The following is a 19,714-nucleotide window of genomic DNA, read 5'->3' on the forward strand; positions in this document are numbered from 1 at the left end:
ATGTATGGGGTCCCTCACCAGTTACTACTTCCACTGGAAAAAGGTAGTTTGTCACATTTATAGATGATCACACCCACCTCACCTAGGTTTTCCTTCTTACTGACAAATCTAAAGTGTCCTCTGTTTTCCAACAGTTTTATACAACTATCGAAACTCAGTTTAAAACAAAGATTGGGATTTTACGAAGTGATAATGGACGAGAATTTTTCAATGCCCCCTTCTGGTATTGTCCACCAGAGCTCGTGTGCTTACACTCCGTAACAAAATGAAGTAGCGGAGCATAAAAATCGGCATCTGGTTGAAGTAGCTCAATCTCTTATGTTATTTGCTACTCTTCCGTCATACCTCTAGAGAGATGCAGTTCTCACTGCTGCCCACCTCATCAATCGGATGCCCTCTCGTATTCTTAATCTTCATACTCCTTTAGAATTGTTTAAAGAGTCCTTTCCAGCTACTCGATTGATCTCTGATGTTTCTCTTCGGGTTTTTGGTTGTGTTGCTTTTGTTCACTCCCATGATCCAAACCGCACGAAATTTACTCCTCGTGCTCAAAAGTGTGTCTTTATTGGATATCCACTCCATCAACGTGGATATAAGTGTTATCACCCGTCGTCTCGTAAATACTATGTCTCCATGGATGTCACCTTTCTCGAGGATCAGTCGTTTTTTCCTGTTAGTCATCTTCAAGGGGAGAACATAAATGAAGAGACTAACTGGTCATCTTATGCTATTCCTTTAGAGTCAGCGTCCATTTAAACCTTGTCTAACCCTAGTTCTGAGCATGATAGTCTGGTCCTTCCTACCAATCAAGTTCCTTGGAAAACTTACTACAAGAAGAATCTCAGGAAGAAAGCAGTGTCACCTGTTGAACCAGAACTGTCGGCTCTAGTGCAGGAGTCAGACCCACCATCAGGTCCAGGTACGTATATTCCTGAAATTAATGATGTTGATATATGTATGGAGACTGATGAAGGCAAGCAAGACAAGGGAGAAGGAAGCAGTAATACTAAAAGAGTGACAGAAGGGGAAACTGTAGAGGATGAAATGATTGAAACTGTAGAGAATGAAATGATTCTTGCTAATGATGATGTGGAAGATACTACTGAAGTTTCTGATACACAGATAGTCGATCATGGTGAGGGGCCTGGAGAAGTGAAAGAACATGATGCATCGCTTGATCTTCCTATAACTCTGAGGAAAGGTACTCGTTCATGTACTAAATACCCTATGCATAGTTACATGACATATAGTAATCTGGCATCCGAGTTCAAAGCCTTCACTACTAGTTTGGACACTGAGGTGATTCCAGATGACATAAGTGTTGTAATGAAAAAACTAGAATGGCGGTTTGCTGTTATAGAAGAAATAAGAGCTCTAGAAAAGAATAGAACTTGGAAACCAGTGACTTTGCCTGAAGGGCACAAGACAGTTGGATGTAAATGGGTGTTTACTATAAAGTACAAGTCAGATGGGACGATTGACCGGTATAAGACCAAACTCGTTGCAAGAGGCTTTACTCAAACCTATGGAGTAGATTATTCTGAAACCTTTTCACCTGTGACTAAACTTAACACTATCCGAGTGCTCTTATCAGTCGCTGTGAATAAAGATTGGCCTCTACACCAACTTGATGTTAAAAATGCTTTTTTTGAATGGGGAAACTTGAGGAGGACAGTCTATATGAGTCCCCCACCTGGGTTCGAGAGTCAATTCAAAAACAAGGTGTGTAGATTGAGGAAGTCACTATATGGATTAAAACAATCTCCAAGGTCTGGTTTGACAGGTTCACAACTTTTGTGAAAGCACAGGGGTATGTTCAGGGGCATTCTGATCACACTCATTTTATAAAAAGATCAACATCAGGGAAGATAGTTGTTCTTATTGTCTACGTTGATGACATTGTTTTATCTGGGGATGATGATGTAGAGATCATGAGGCTCAAAACAGAGATGGCCAGAGAGTTTGAAATTAAAGACCTCGGGAAGCTAAAATACTTTATGGGAATGGAAGTGGCTCGCTCAAAAGAAGGTATATCAGTTTCTCAACGAAAATATACTCTGGACTTGCTAAAAGAAACAGGTATGACTGGGTGTAAACCTGTTGACACACCAGTAGAATACAATGCGAAGCTCAGTGATAAGAATGATAGAGTTCCTGTTAATAAAGAAAGATATCAGCGGTTGGGAAGTTGATATACTTGTCTCACACAAGACCTGATATTTCTTATGCAGTAAGTGCTGTGAGTCAATTTATGCAAGCTCCTTGTGAGGATCATATGACAGCAGTTGAACGTATTCTTCGGTATCTGAAAGGAACTCCCGATAAAGAGCTAATGTTCAGAAAAACCGATAAACGATCTGTTGAAGCCTACACTGATTCTAACTGGACAGGGTCTGTTGTTGATAGAAAATCAACATCTGGGTATTGTACGTTTGTCTGGGGTAATCTAGTCACCTGGAGAAGTAAAAAGCAAGGAGTTGTTGCTAGAAGTAGTGCTGAGGCTGAGTATTGGGCCATGAGTCTAGGGATTTGTGAAGAAATTTGGTTGAAGAAAGTATTATCAGATCTCCAGCAAGATAATGAGCTTCCGATGAAATTGTTTTGTGATAATAAAGTTGCCATCAGTATCGCAAACAACCCAGTTCAACACGACAGAACTAAACACGTAGAGATAGACAGACACTTCATTAAGGAGAGGTTGGACAGTGGAAAAATATGCATCCCTTATATTCCTTCAAATCAACAAGTTGCTGATATACTTACAAAAGGGTTACTGAGACAAAGTTTTGATTATTGTGTAAGCAAGTTGGGCCTCGTCGATATTTATGCTCCAACTTGAGGGTGAGTGTTGAAAACAGGGTTATTAACCTAGGGGCGTTTATGTAATTGTATAGATCCCTAGGGTTTTCTACTGTCTATTTATACAGTGTGTCCCTGTGTATTCAGTGTATTAGATTTAAAGAATAAGAAAAAGTCTTTATATCATGGTTTTTCTCCCTGTACTAGGGTTTCCACGTAATCTTGTTGTTCTTCTCTTCCCTATTCTTTATTTTTAACAAAAAACTACCAATAAAATCTAAGAAAAACGACCACCAACCAACAAAACCCTACAAAGAGCAAACTAAAAACACTTCCAATAGGAGCAAGCCTCCTAAATTCAACTTTGCACGAACTAAGAACGCAACCAAAGAAGTTTTGATGAACCAAGAAGCTTAAAAAGAAATTTCCTCCAAATGCTCAAACTTCTTCCAACAGGAGAACGAAACAAAGTCCAACAAGTGATATTAAACAGCCACCAGTTGAACTTCCAAAAAAGGGCGAACAAAAATCCAGCCACCCTCTATAAAGCAACCCCTTTGGATTTACTCCCGAACTCTCCAATGTTCAAAGGAAGAAAAAAATATATATATAAATATGTATACACATATATATATATCTGATTGACGAACACCTTGCCAAGACCACTTAGATCTTTACTTGAGGGGATAAAGGATGAACTTCTTTGAGTTGTATTCCAAAAACCTTAACTAAAGATGTGAACTTTGAAGGCACTAAGGAACGTATTAAAACTAGCAATAATGGTTGGGAAGTCATAATCAGGTAATCTTGAGCATCATCCTTAAAGAATGTTTCGAATGCATCAGTAAATGAATCCACTATATATGGATCTTTAAACACCTTTTCTTCCAAAAATGTTTCAAGCTACTTGTACTAATTTCTCCATTGGAATCAAAAGCAAAAATACATGAAGAAGGGACAGATTCCATAGGAGGAGAATAGCTAATAAGACCTTTAATCAAGTTAACATTAGGTACCAAAGGAGAAATAACTGACTTTCTGAAGGACTAAGAGGAACAAAATGCAAGTTGACTCGACTCATAGTCTCGTGGCAATAGCTCCTAATTTGAAGATATCATCAATCTTACACAACATTCTTCCAAAATATTGGCATTAAAATATGCGTTTTCATGAAATAAAGAGGTAAAACACTTCCGTGAGTAAAAAAGAGGATGTGATTCAACCTTGCGGTAAACCTTGGGAGCCCTAAGGGATATTCAAAATTAAAGGTCGAGAGTGCTTGTTTGACAAAGACTGTTCGGCTGGCAAAGTATCAAAAACCTTATTTAAAGCAACAAACTCACTGATAGTAGCATTTTATCAAAAAACTCATTAACTGTAGCTTCACGACTTTTTTCCAAAACAAGAAAGAAATCAAGAGGAGAACATATAGCCTGAGCAGATGAAAAAAGATGGTGGATTTTATTGATAAAATGAACATGAGGAATCTGTGTGCTTGCATGATGCAAGCTCATGTGCTAGAGTGAGAGAGAGAGAGAACTTTTGGTTTAAATCATAACTTATATGAATCGAGCTGGTAGGTAAGAATAACCTCATGCAGCTAAAAGATGAATTCACATCTTACCTTCGTCTCAAACCCAAAGATGTTGGAGTAAAAGCAGATATAGTGCACGAACAGATACATGTGGCCCTGAAACATAAATACAAAATAATAATAATAATAAAGAGAACAAATGGCTGGACCATAATCCATTCATTTCCGACTAGGAATTCATGTATGTTACATTTCTGTAAGAGTAAAAGCATAAAAATAAAGATAGATTGTAGGTTTTCTAATGGTAAAAATCAAAAGTGGATATATGCCATGCCTACCAAGGTAATCAATCCAATGTAAAATTTGTTAGGTTGAGGCCTACCCAGAAGTGGGAATGGCCCTCATTCGAGTTACAAGCCCACAATACCAATCCCGGTAATCAAAGGTAAAATTTTAAGTTCACAACTTATCCTGAACGTGAACAAGGATCTATAGAAGATAAAAATTACCTGAATTAGTATGTTCTCTTGGAAAGCACAATTGAAGTCTTCAATAAGGACCTAGAAATACAGCATTTATTATCAAAATAAATTTGTACTAAGATAAATATCTTAGTGAAAAATCTGACTATATATATACACAAGTTCTCTTGCAAAAAAGAAGATATAGTGTGTGGTGGTGGAGTGGGGGTAATTAACCTGCCTACAAAATAGTACACTCGGGATAAGCTCCAATTGACATGATGACATGATACAACCAAGATTTAGATTGTTATTACATGTAGATATAAAATTATCACTAGAGAGAGAAGTTGACTTTTCAGACAATAAGATCTCCGTAGGAATCCAAGATAAAGCAGATATCCTGGAAATACCATTTACAACAGTCTGCAAAAAGCTACATATTCTTTCATCCCTTGGGCAGAGACATATCCAATCAAATAAATATCCAATCAAATAACCGATAAAGGAAAATGTCCATCAAATGTTCCAATAAAGAATATATTGAAATGTTTCTTTTTTTTTTTTTTTTTTTTTTTCAGTACCACTCAACCAGAAAAATCTTAAGCAAATAGATCACATAAGCTTAATCATACTGTTAACATTGCTAACATTTTCCTCCAGTTGTGAGCTAGAAAATTAGAGTTTGGCTCAATAAGTGATTATCAATAATAATTGGGAGGAAACAATGCTACAAAACTTGAATAAAGGATGTCCAGCTATAAAATTGTGTTAAACTACCAAAAAGCTTAAACTAATAGGTTACTATAAATTTAATCATTTAATCATACTCCTGACATTCTTGACACTTCCAAAGTGCTAGCAATCATCCTAGAAGCTGCATTTCTATTTTTTACAATGCAGAAGCAATCTTTACACAAAAGTTAAAGCCCCATCTGTAGACTTGTATGTTATCCAATGCTCATTAACTGGAGAACTAGAAAATATAGTAAATGGTCAAAGGCAAAAGAAAGGGACTGAAATAAGTAGAAAATACTTCATTAAAATGTAATAATCAATTAATTAAATGCATCATATCTCCCTCCTGAAATATTTTCCTATATATTTTGTTTTTCCTATTCCAAATCAAAAGAAAACTTCAGAAATCCCACTAAGAAATCACCGCTTGCATCAATCTATCCTAAGCTTAATGAAAGGNATTGATTCTTTAGCTTGACGCAAATCATCCTATTATCAACTTCAGCTACAATTAATAAACTAACAACCTCAAGACTGAAGCTACTTACTTCATCCGATGGCAGGCGGAAGAACTGCCGGTATTCTTCACTTCTCAATAATGCAGATGACTGTATAAAAAAATAAGAAGTTTCAGAGATTATATAAAATAAAAAGCATTAGGAAAGGTCTCATATATACATCTGAATATATCCAGAGTGAAGACTGAAGAGCTTACAGATTTTATAGACTATATACATCTGTATATATCTAGAGTGAAGAACCACATGAGAACTTTTTTCTTTCCAAATCTTTGGGTATAAGAATCAAGGGAAGCACGTAACAAGAATCTAACTATGATAGCATAAAAACAGATATAAAAGAAATGAAGATTCCCAGTGGATTAGAATTCCAAAAGAAATCCAGAAATTTCTTATGCATAATTTCATATTCAAGAGAGGCTGAGGGTGTGCTTGGTGGTGTACCTTCTAGTTTAAGCAGATTTTTCTTAAAATACTTTGAATCGAAATGTTTTTATATTTTCCATTTTCTTTGATATGCTATAAATAACATCATGTTTCGAGTGATTCTATTAATTTCACATATGTTTCTTTTTCTATATATCTTAAAGAATTTCAATCAATCATTTTTTAGTCATGTTTTTGGATTATCATTTCAGATAGAGAAAAGACTGAGATTTATGTTAAGACTGTCTTCTACCTTCAGCTGGGCTGTGCAGGGGCTCGTGTAAAATAATATTAATTTGTTTAGGAAATGGATTAACAGACAAGTAATCTAGTGGGAACATGATTCTAGCCTTAGTCTAGAAGATGTACACCATACTGTCATCGAATTTGCATACATATATTCTCAGAGGTGATTTATGGTAATAAAGAGGGTTGTTTGTTGATGTCAATGTCCTAGGTTGATAACATAAAACTTTTTACTAATTACAAGCAGGATAAAGTTGATAAATAAATGAATCAATAACTTCAACTAAAGGAAGATTTACCGTAACAATCTCATTGTCACTCATTGTCATTTCTCATGGAACGAAGTCAAGAAATTTAGAGGTTGTTTTATTTTATGGTGTTATAATACAAAAACAATTCTGTACCTTTTATAACAAATGTTAATTGAACATGTGTTTGATTGATTATTCTAATTCAAATTTATGTTCAACAATGAGATTATTACATAAATAAATAAATAAATTTTCAGATTGTTTTAGTAAAATGTGATTGTCTATAGTAATGTTATTGTCTATCACGGATAAACAATCACATTTTACTATATTTTAAAATATTTATAACAGTTTTGCCATTCAAAATAATTATCTTAAATTTTCCGAAATTTTTTTTAAATGAAGAAATAAAATCACTTATTTTAATAAAATCTTAAAATTAGAATTATCGACTGAAAAGTAAAAACCCCTTCAAATGACAGAAGTCGAATCTGATGAACTCTATGTTGGATTCTTTATTTCTTGGAAGGACTTTAGATAAAGCTGAGATGGTATGAAATAAACACGGTTCAAAATAAGAAAAGCAGGAGAATGTGAAAAATAAGAGATGAGATCCTTAAAAAGGGTGGAGAGGAACGTGACTAAAAATCAAAATAAAAAATATTATGGAGGGAAGTAAATTTTACAAGATTCACCTTAGAGAGTGGCATTTTAGATAAAGATGAGGATGGTGATACTAGGCAGCTTCTATTGACAGAATTGGAACAATAAGGAAAAGATGGAAGTTCACATTCGCGTTTACCCTTATCGATCGTTTCTCAACAACCAAAAATTAAGGAAAATTCAATAATTCTCGGAAGCGGCTGCGAATTTAGAAAAGGGAGAAATGGCAGCGTGTACCTGAATTTCCACGTCCTCGTGGAAACCGTCGGGCGAAGAAGAAGACTCGTTGGTATCGGATATGCGGTCGGCTGAGGAAGAAGATGATTCGGGGGGGTAGCAGGAAGCAGAGTCCGGAGATAGGTTCACTGGGAGCTTGTCTCGTGGTCGAGGTAGTTCAATTATCTCAGCCGCCGCCGTTGAAGCCGCAGCTGCCATAGCAGAGAAGGGCCGGTAGAACGAGCTTTTGTGAGTTTTAAGAAGCAGTGGTCGTTGGGTCGGCTTTCAATTTGGTGATCGGTCGGCAAGAAGAAGAAGAAAAAAACGTCGGTACAGATCTTGTAGTTTTTTATATTATTATTCGAGAAATTATTTTAAATGAAAAAACTATTTATCTTTAATAGCAAAATGTCTGATAAATTACAATATATACGAATGGTAATCTATGTAAGTATTTTTGTTATTTTTCTATATTTGACTAACTTTATTTTTTTTTATAAAAATACGCTTTCATCTACAGATTTTAGATTTAATTTCTATTTTTTTCTTAAAAATATTATCATTTTATTTAAGTTTTATGTTTGATTTCAATTTAGTCTCTTATATTTTAACGTATTATGCTTTTAGTCCTTAAATATTGAATTTTATTTCAATTTAGCTTTTCGATTTCAAGATTTATACTTTTAAACTTAATTTTTCAATAAATACTCACTCTCGGTTTTGGCTTTAATGATATAAATTAATTTAAAATAGCTGAAATTTTTAAATTGATTTTGAAATTAAATTTAAAAAATTAAAGATTAAAAGTGTAACATGTTTAAATAGGACCAAAAATATTTTTTTCAATTTTGTGCGATTGGGAGGGATGTACAAAGATCTTGTAACTACTTGACTTTTCAACATTTACTAATAGGATGTTACCACATGCGTTCAAACCTTATATGAAAATTTTATCCCTCTGCTCCAATAAAAATAAAATGATCTCATATGTCAAATAAAATTAATAAAATTTCACTAAGACAACTCAAAACATTTGGTCGAGGTTCCCTAAAACCATAAATTTAAAACTGAAAAATATTGAAAAACTTGAAAGTTTAACATAAAATTGTGTGCAAAACTCTAATTTTGAATCAATATTAATTCTCTCTCAAATGAGGGAGAAAGGTGTTATTTTAATAGGAAAATTGATTATAAGTAAGGCTGGATAACAGCTAACTAACCAGTAACTAACTATTCACCAACTCTTATTCCAATTCCCTTACATTTATTCTCAATACACCATATTCCACCCCCTAAAATTCAAATTCGACCTCGAGGCTTATTAAGAAGCTAACCGGAATTCATCAGGAGCAAAGTAGGATTTTAAATCTACTACATTGAATATTGGATTGATGTGAAGGTCAATCGGTAGCTCAATGTGATAAACATTCGAACCATATTTTTTTAGGATTTTAAAAGGCCCCATTTATCTATCTTTCAGCTTATTGTTGTTGGTTTACAAAAACATGCAGAGGAAGAAAACATGATCATTAAGCATTCTAATTCCTCGATTTTGACATCAAAATAAGCATGTTCATGGGGTATCAAGAGGATTTCATTACGTACCTTTGAAGATCCTCTTCAAACACGAATTTGAGTTATAATCTTCTCTAATTGAAGTCGTGGACCACTAAGAGATCTTCTCTACTATTCTCAACCTTGAATTTGAGTGGTGGAACTCACAATTAGGCTAAATTTGTGAAGGTTTTGATGTGGGTTTGAAGAAAGGGAAAAACAGTTTCTGCAGAAACTAGTTTTCAGCAGCTTATTCTGTCTTTCAATCTCAAAATTGAAGAGTTTTATCATTGTCTTTCATACAAGGACTCAAGAGACCAGCTGATATCACTTCAAATGCAGGAATTAATAGGCAATGTGTGTGAATTGGAAGAATTCACCTCCTATTAAGAGAAGTTTAGATGTTTCCACTAACAACTTAATTTTCAATTTTAATTTCTAATTTTAATGAATTCCAAAACTAACTAAAATCTAATTTAATTAATTCAAAATTTAAAAATCCAATTTCTCAATTTGAACCAAATTGAAAATTAATTTTATTTTAATTAATTAAATAATAATTCAATATCAAATATTAATTTAGTCACACATCTAATTTTAAACACGGATCCTATTCATGTAATTAATATTTAAATCAATATTTAAATATTATAAACTCTCCAATTTTGTTTAATTTTGATAAATTAAACGTTAATTAATTACATCGAATATAATTATACAAACCCTAATTTGACTTTGAACAATTCAAATTCAAACCCTAAATTCAATTTTAAAATTTCACATTGAGATTTAATTTGAATACGTCAAATTGATATCATTCCAAATTCACTCAATTTACTAATTCAAGGTGTTCATGTTTTACGAGCTAGTAGAGGGACCTTGTGGGCCTACAAATCATGAGCTCCAATGATTTAAGATTAATTGGCTAAAACTCTTTAGATCAAATTAATCAATATTCGTTAACTATCGAGTCACACCACTATAGCTTGATAGTTGCACTCTTCTCGCTGAAGATATATTTGAGTCCACTTGTTTAACCATAATCAATAAGTCGACCATTCACAGGTTGTTTGTAATAACGGTTGGGTCATATACTGTTTTACCCCCAAAATTACGTCATGCTCCTTAAGTTCCACCGATCCTCTAATGAACAATTGGTTTGTGATCTAATCACTAAACCGAATCCCTCTCGAGCCAATGAGAGGGTGGGGCCCCTTGTTCAAGACCTAGATTCAACATTTAAGAGAACGACCTTCCTCCTATCCCTAAATCGGGTAGACATGAATTCCATCTTGCACTCTATGTCCAGCTATCTATCCGGTCTTACCCCTAAACTGGGAGGCTTATTGAGTCGGCGTTGTTGAGCCAACCCTCACCTATGTAAATTTAAGGATAATCCTAAATAAACATGAGTTCGTAGTTAGTCCAGGATTAAGGTCAAGTTACCTAGGTCATCGTTATGAAATAGTCAGTCATAAACAGTAAATAATATTATAAAGTAAGAGTAACCTATTTATTGGTCCGATCTTATGCAAACTCATTGTACATGACGCTCCTACTCCTTATGTCACCACATGAACGAGTCAGAATCACTTTATTTGTAACACTTTACAACTCCTTGTAATAACTACAAAGTGGGCCGCATCCGATAGTGTTACTAGAATAAGGCACTCAACCTTATTCGTATACTATAGATCATTTTGACTACTTACTCGAACCTGATCCACTTTTATGTCTCCACATAAAGTTCAAGTATTCATATAATAGCCATGGACCTTAGTTTATTGGATTTAGTCTTTACAAGTGCAATTTATAAATTCAATAACAACTTTATTGAAGAAATGTTGAATAACATCTTTATTAATGATAGAAAATGTTTAACTCTACAAACTGTGAGTTTTAGGACATACAATCCAACAAACTCCCACTTGGACTAAAACTTCAGTGGATAAATATATACAACATTGAGTTCAATGAGAAAAAACAAAAAATAAATAAATACAATAAACTAGGGCATCAGATACCCATTATTTCTCCCACTTGCCCTAGTTCTAAGTATCTCGTAGTCCTAGTCCCACTAGGTGATTTTCAAACACTTTAGCCAAGAGGGCCTTTGTAAATGGATCAGCTAAGTTATCTTATGAGGCTATCTGCACGACAATCACGTCTCCTCTGTGTACAATCTCCTTTATGAGATGGTATTTTCATTCAATGTGCTTTCCAAGTTTATGGCTTCTAGGTTCCTTTGAGTTTGCAACTGCTCCACTGTTATCACAATATAGGGTGACCAGCAGGTACATATTTAGAACCACTTCCAAATTGGTCAAAAACTTTCTGAGTCATACTACTTCTTTTGCTGCTTCACTTGCAGCTACATACTCAGCTTCCATTGTGGAGTTAGCAATACAACTTTGTTAAATACTTCTCCGCATTATTGCTCATCCATTCAGAGTGAATACTAACCCCGAAGTTGATTTTCTTGAATCAATATCGGTCTGGAAGTCAAAATCAATGTATCCAGTAAGGATCAGATCCTTAGCACCATACACGAGGATATAATTTTCCGTTCTCTGAAGATACTTGATGATGTTCTTAACGACAGTCCAATGATCATATCTTGGATTGAACTGAAATCTACTGATTATTTCAACTGCATGGCATATGTCGAGACGAATACATAACATGGCATAAGCTCTCTACTGCTGATGCATATGGAATTCGTTTCAAAACCTCAACTTCTTGAGGTATCTTAGGACTTTGCTCCTTAGATAAATGAATTCCATGCCTGAAAGGCAACATACCTTTCTTGGAATCTTACATTTTATATTGAAACAACATCTTATCTATATAAGATGCTTGAGATAAGGCTATCATTCTGTTCTTACGGTTCCAAACTATTTGGAACTCAAGAACATATTGCGATTCACCCAAATCTTTCATTTGGAATTGTGTAGCAAGTCATCTTTTGACGTTAGCAAGAAATTCTACTTCATTTCATATGAGTAGAATATCATCAACATACAAAACCAGAAAAGCGACAATTTTGTTAACAATTTTCTTGTAAACACAAGGTTCGTCAACATTTTGTTCAAAGCCATAAGATTTGATCACAGTGTCAAATATTATATTCCAGGATCGAAACGCTTGTTTCAATCCACTGGATTGATTAAGCTTACAAACTTTTTGCTCTTGACCCCGTTCAATAAACCCTTCTGATTTAGACATACAAATACTCTCCTCAAGGTAACCATTTAGGAAGGTTGTCTTGACATCCATTTGTCAGATTTCATAATCATAAAATGTAGTTATGGACGAGAGTATTCTAATAGATTTTATCATGGCAATTAGAGAGAAAGTTTCTTTATAGTCCACCCCCTTTCTTTGGGTAAACTCTTTTGCCACAAGCTTAACTTTGTAGGTCTGTACCTTTTCAGCTTGGTCTCGTTTTCTATTGTAGATCCACTTACAACCGATGGGTTTTACCCCTTCTAGTTGGTCTACAAGGTCTTGGACTGAATTGAAGTACATTGTCTCCATTTCAATATCCATGGCTTTAACCAACTGTTCTTTATCCACATCTTTCATTACTTGTTTGAAAGTTAATGAATCCTCTAAGCATTTGGTATAATGACTTGAATTTCAGTTAAACCCATGTAGCAGTCAATTTGTTGCACAACCCTCTCACTACGACGAGGCACTTTCAACTCTTAAGAAGGATATGGAGTACCAGTTTCATCAATAATTCTTGTTGATGGACATGCTCGATCAACAACTCTTGTCGATGCATCTATGGTTTCTCTGGTCATTTCATCTATTACTAGCCTACTGCGAGGTTGGTGATTTTTTATGTGGTTTTCCCTAGGAAAGTTGCATTTGTCGATACAAATATCTTATCTTCCTAAGGAACATAAAAGAAACCACCTTTTGTCTCTTTAGCGTAACCTATAAATAGACATACCTTTGAATGACATTCCAACTTCTTAGGATTTTGCACCATCATATGTGTTGGGCATCCCTAGATTCTGAAGTGATGTAAACTACCTTTACGTCCTCTCTATAGCTCGTAACGTATTTCAGAAACACTTTTCAAGAGAATCGTGTTCGATATATACACCGCAGTCTCAACTGCGTATCCCCAAAAAGAATTTGGCAACTAGGCATAACTATCGTAGAATGAACTATGTCTAACAAGGTTCTATTTCTCCTTTTTGGCACACCATTTTGTTGAGGTGTGTCATGTGCTATGAGTTGTGACCGGATTCCGTATTCTATCAAATAGTCCTGGAATTTCAAGTCCATATACTCACCACCTTAATCTGATCGAAGTGTTTTAAGCTTTTTACCTAATTGGTTCTCAACTTTTACCTTATATTCCTTGAATTTTTCAAGTGTATCAGACTTATGATGTATTAGGTAAATATAGTTATACCTTGAATAATTATCGACGAAGCTGCTGAAATATTTATATCCTCAACTAGCTTTAACACTCATCGAACTACAAAGGTCTAAATGTACCAACTCCAAGGGTTCTTTAGCTCTAAGACATTTTCTAGAAAAAGTTCTTTTAGTCATTTTACCCTCAAGACAAGATTCACACGGCGGTAATGAACTGTCTTCTAACTGATTTAGATGACCATTCTTCACCAATCTCTCAATCCTGTTAAGATTTATGTGACCAAGTCTCAAGTGCCAAAGATAAACATTTGGAAAAACTTTCCTTTTCTTATTTTGAGTCTCAGCTGTTTTAAACATCTCTATGTTCAAAACGGCTTTTACTTCAGTCGGTTTTAACATGTACAAGTTATTTTCTAATTTTGCGGAACAAATATTAATATCTTTTGAAGTAATGAACACTTCATTATTTTCGAAACTTTGTAATTTTATTCTAGCAAACATGAGATGGATATTAAATTCCTTTTCATAAAAGGAATGTAATAAACATTTTCAAGTAAAATGTACCTATCTCCTATAAATAACTCCATATCTCCCACTACTTTAGCTGAAACAACCTCCTTGGTCCCTACCTTAAAGGTCGCTTCGCCTTCTGTAAGTTGTCTCCAGGAACTTGTTTCCTGAGAGAAAATATAGATATGATTAGCGGCACCTGAATCTATTATCCAGATCTTTTTATCATTTTCCACTAAGCATGTTTCAATGACTAGTAAATCGCATTTACTATACCGTTCGAATTTTGTATTCTCATCTATATAGTTTAAAACTTTAGATGAGTTTAGAGATAGAGGACAATCCTCTATTGAAACTTGTTTTGAATCATCATTTGCTAGTAATTTGCATGTTGAATTGTTATTACCATTTATTAAAGCGGAAACGAGTATTTTAGAAGAATTTGACAAGCTAAAATTTTAATCATATTCTTATTAGTAAATTGCAACTAAATCCAAATCAAGTTTTAGCAAAAAGTAATAATGTACCCATAATCATTATTTAGTTGCAACGATGCTATAATGAGTCAGAATAAGTGCTACCGAGGGGCAGTCAAATACTCCTTTACTAAAGCAAGACATTCTTGACTAAATACTATCTCCAAAATAACTCTTATTCCAATAGTCATTTAGCTACCGTTTTCAATCAAAAACTACTAACACTGAGTAATTCTGTAAGTGTAACCCTCCAATTTAGACTTCAGAGGTCGGCCCCAACGATGCTACCGAATTGGAGAGTCAAGTTTGGGAATGGACCAAAGAAATCCTATCCATTTCTGGAGTTTGGGTTGTTTCGAATCCTATGTTACAACCCTCCGAAGGGATGGCCGTCGTTAAACGACTAGCAATGGCCGCTTAAAGTTAACCAGCAGACGCAACATAGGAATCTCACGGTCCAAACCAATGGAAGAGACCGTATAATGTGTTGACACATATCCTTCACCCACTTACTATAAGTTACTTCCCCAATCACCTTGATATTAACTCATGCAAACACTTTCCGAATGAAGGTCACTCCCAGGGTGACACGAAGTGTCGCATGAATCTCACAATGTGAACCTCTTAGGACGTGAAAATCAAAATCAAAACATCACTTTTGATTTTACTATGAACAACTTCCCCTATTCACCATAATCTCGATTTATGTAAACACTTTCCAAATGGAGGTCGCTCCTAGGGTGACACAAAGAGAAACATGAATCTCAATTGTGAACTCTTAGGGACACAAGAGCTAAAAACAATATATCGTATATGTTATTAATCTCTCACTGAAGCATTCTAATAACATATCATATACATTATTAAATTCCCACTGTAGTGTTCTAATAACATATCATATATGTTATTAAACTCCTACTTACTAAAGTGTTCTAATATTTGTTTGGGTATACTTTTACTCAAGTTTGTTCCGGCTAATTAAACAACCTAAGTTTCAGTATTTATCCAAGTATAACATTTATATTTGGATTTAACCTACGATGTCTAGGTGATAAACCAGTTTTAAAACCTCACATTGCTCACGTATTTCTCATAAAACTAGTTAACAACAATCAATTATTCGGCCATAATCCCCAGGTAAGAGGTGTTTCGTAGACTGTCACCTTAAAAACCCCCAGTCTTAGACAGGATTATATACCAATTGAGTTTGTTACCTAAGTTTCATAAGAAAATGACCTATTTTAACTATTAAAACAATGAGCATGCAACTTATCTTTGTTATAGATTTTTATGTCTAACCCAATTTTATAATAACTTATAAAACTTTAGACATGCTTTTGCATCCAAAACATACATCAGATATCTCATGATTTAATATGACACTTATATTAAAACATCTGAAACCCTAAACATGCATACTATATATTATACCATCTTATAACATACTTTCAATGCATGTAACATGCTTCCTATGGTGAGATTTTAAATCTACATGGCATACTATATGCACATACAAGATTTATTTAATAATAACATACATCACCTGCATAAATAATTAAACACAAACTGATATGGTTTAGTTCTGGTATTCTTAAGCAAACAAAGGTTTAATTATTACAATAATAATCAAAACTGGCTCCAAAACACTTATGGACCGCTCAAACTGCCCTAAACTAAACTTGAACCTCTCGAACTGGACCTCAAATGCTCAAAATTGCCTTAACCGGGCAAAAAAAACCATCAAGTACTATCGAGCATTGAGTACCACCGAGCATCGAGTAATCGAGTACCATCGAGTACCAAGTATGTCATCGAGCATCGAGTATGCCATCGAGCATCAAGTATGCCATCAAGCACGAGTGTCAAGTATGCCATCAAGCATCAAGTACGCCATCGAGTATGAGAATCAAGCATGCCATCGAGCACGAGCATCAAGTATGCCATCGAGCATCGAGTATGGCATCGTGTATTGAGTATGCCATCAAGCATCGAGTATGCCATCAACCATGAACATCAAGTATGCCATCGAGTATCGAATATGGCATCGTGCATCAAGTATAGGGCAGTGGCTGAAAAACCAGTTTCTGCTACTCGACCTTTTTCACTTCTTTTTTCAATTACAACTTAATTTCAACTCTAATGACTCACAATCAAATTACAGACACTTAATCACACATTAAGACCATCAATCAAGAGCCAATTACAAAAATTACAACATAATTGAAGAGAATTCAATGCCAAAACTCAGAAAAACTATATTAGTTCACCATTTTCATACAACTTATGAAAAACACCCACTAAGCCAAAATTAACTCGAATTGTTTAATGATGCCCTAATACCAATTGTTGGTTTACAGAAACATGCAGCGGAAGAAAACATGATCATTAAGCATTCTAATTCCTTGATTTTGACATCAAAATAATCAAGTTCATGGGGTATCGAGAGGGTTTCATTACATACCTTTAAAAATCCTCTTCAAACACAAATTTGAGCTGCAATCTTCTCCAATTGAAGTTGTGGACCACCAAAAATCTTCTCTACTATTCTCAATCTTGAATTTGAGTGGTGGAACTCACAATTGGGTTTAATTTGTGAAGGTTTTGGTGTGGATTTGAAGAGAGGGAAAAACAGTTTCTGTAGAAACTAGTTTTTAGCAGCCTCTTCTGTCTTTCAATCTCAAAATTGAAGAGTTTTATCATTTCCTTTCATGCAGGCACTCAAGAGACCAACTGATGCCATTTCAAGTGCATGGAATTAATGGGCAATGTGTGTGAATTGGAAGAATCCACCTCCTCTTAAGAGAAGTTTTGATGTTTCCACTAACAACTTAATTTCCAATTTTAATTTCTAATTTTATTTAATTCCAAAATTAACTAAAATCTAATTTAATTAATTCAAAATTTAAAAATCCAATTTCTCAAATTTAATCAAATTGAAAATTAATTTGATTTTAATTAATTAAACATATTTAATTAATTAAATAATACTTTTATATCAAATATTAAATTAATCATACACCTAATTTTAAACATGAATCCTATGTAATTAATATTTAAATCAACATTTAAATATTATAAACTCTCTAATTTTGTTTAATTTCGATAAATTAAACAACTGTTAATTAATTATATCGAATGTTAATTAATTTTATATCAAATGTTAATTAATTATATCGAATATAATTATACAAACCCTAAATTCAATTTGAAAATTTTAAATTGAGATTCAAATTGAACACTTCAAATTGATTTCAGTCCAAATTCACTCAATTTACTAATTCAAGGCATTAATGTTTTACGAGCTAGCAGAGAGACCTTATGGATCTATAGATCATGAGCTCCAATGATTTGAGATTAATGGCTAAAACTCTTTAGACCGAATTATTCAATATTCGTTAACTATCGAGTCACACCACTATAGCTCAATATTAGCACCCACCTCACTGAAAATATATTTGTGTCCACTTGATTTAACCATAATCAATAAGTCGACCCTTCACAGGTTGTTCGTAATAACGGCTGGGTTAAATACCGTTTTACCCCCAAAGTTACGTCTTGCTCCTTAAGTTCCACTGATCATCTAATGAACAATTGGTTTGTGATCCAATCACTAAACCGAATCCCTCTCGAGCCAATGAGAGGGTGAGACCCCTTGTTCAAGACCTAGATTCAGCAATTAAGAGAATAACATTCCTCATATCCCTAAATCGGGTAGGAATGAATTCCATCTTGCACCCTATGTCCTTATCTATCTACCCGGTCTTACCCCTGAGATGGGAGGCTTATTGAGCCGGCGCTATTTAGCCAACCCTCACCTATGTAAATCTAAGGATAATCCAGAATAAACAGAAGTTCGTAGTTAGCTCAGGATTAAGGTCAAGTTACCTAGGTCATTGCTATGAATGGTCAGTCTTAAATAGTAAACAACGTTATAAAGTAAGAGTGACTTATTTATTGGTCCGATCTTCTACAAACTCATTGTACAAGTTGCCCCCACTCCTCATGTCAACACATAAACGAATCAGGATCACTTCATTTGTAGCACTTTATAACTCCTTATAACAACTACAGAGTGGGTTGTATCCGATAGTGTTATCAGAATAAGGCACCCAACCTTATTCGTATACTATAGATCATTTTGACTATTTACTCGAACTTGATCCACTTTTATATCTCTACATAAAGTTCAAGTATTCATGTAATAGCCATGGATCTTAGTTTATTGGATTTAGTCTTTACAAGTGCAATTTATAAATTCAATAACAACTTTATTGAAGAAATGTTGAATAACATTTTTATTGATAATAGAAAATGTTTAACTCTGCAAACTGCGAGTTTTAGGACATACAACCCAACAGTTGTAAGTTTCAGTTGGGAACCTTGTCTTACATAGTTAGATCATTATAAGGTCTCTTTCTTTGAAATTGACTTCTCTTCTTGATTTGTCTTTAGTTTCCTTGTAAGACTGTGTGGTCTTCTCTAAATGGTCATGAACTTCTTTGTGCAATTCTTCTATTCTTTCAATCATACTTTTAGCTTCAAGAATAATATCCACAGAAGAAGGTAAATTGGCAAGATCAAGTGTGAGTCTAGGAGGTTGAGTATATACTACTTCGAAGGGGCATCTTCCAATTGATTTATTCTTCATGTTATTGAAAACAAACTCCGCTTAAGCAAGGGAAAAATCTCATTGTTTTGGTTGTGAACTACTTAAACATCGTATGAGATTTCCCAATGTTCTATTGGTTACTTCAGTCTGGCTGTCAGTTTATGGATGTAAAGTGGTGCTGAATTTCAAGCTAGTGTCAAACTTCTTCCATAAAGTAGGCAAAAAATGACTTAAGAATTTCATGTCTCTATCTGAGATAATTGATTCAGGTACTGATAACGGGCAGAAATGCACGTTATTACAGTGCAAAGTCATAAA

At 34.3% G+C, this 19,714-nt stretch overlaps 1 protein-coding gene across 3 annotated transcripts in view; it reads right to left on the bottom strand.

Moving 5' to 3' along the window:
* The window catches only part of LOC120067073 (protein VASCULAR ASSOCIATED DEATH 1, chloroplastic), a 34,905-nt gene extending 26,713 nt beyond the window's left edge, over nt 1–8,192 (bottom strand). For 2 of the 3 annotated variants that reach the window (XM_039018470.1, XM_039018461.1), the window contains exons 1-4: nt 7,874–8,191; nt 6,081–6,140; nt 4,843–4,893; nt 4,424–4,489 (exon numbers count right to left, since the gene is read on the bottom strand). In XM_039018470.1, the coding sequence (XP_038874398.1) occupies nt 4,424–4,489; nt 4,843–4,893; nt 6,081–6,140; nt 7,874–8,071 (375 nt within the window). In that variant the 5' untranslated portion in view covers nt 8,072–8,191. Of the gene's footprint in view, nt 1–4,423; nt 4,490–4,842; nt 4,894–6,080; nt 6,141–7,873 lie in introns of all 3 variants that reach the window. The other variant, XM_039018478.1, reaches the window with a different exon arrangement.
* Between the last annotated feature and the right edge of the window lie 11,522 nt (nt 8,193–19,714).

The sequence above is a fragment of the Benincasa hispida genome, chromosome 1 (assembly GCF_009727055.1).
Source record: "Benincasa hispida cultivar B227 chromosome 1, ASM972705v1, whole genome shotgun sequence".
NCBI lineage: Eukaryota > Viridiplantae > Streptophyta > Magnoliopsida > Cucurbitales > Cucurbitaceae > Benincasa > Benincasa hispida.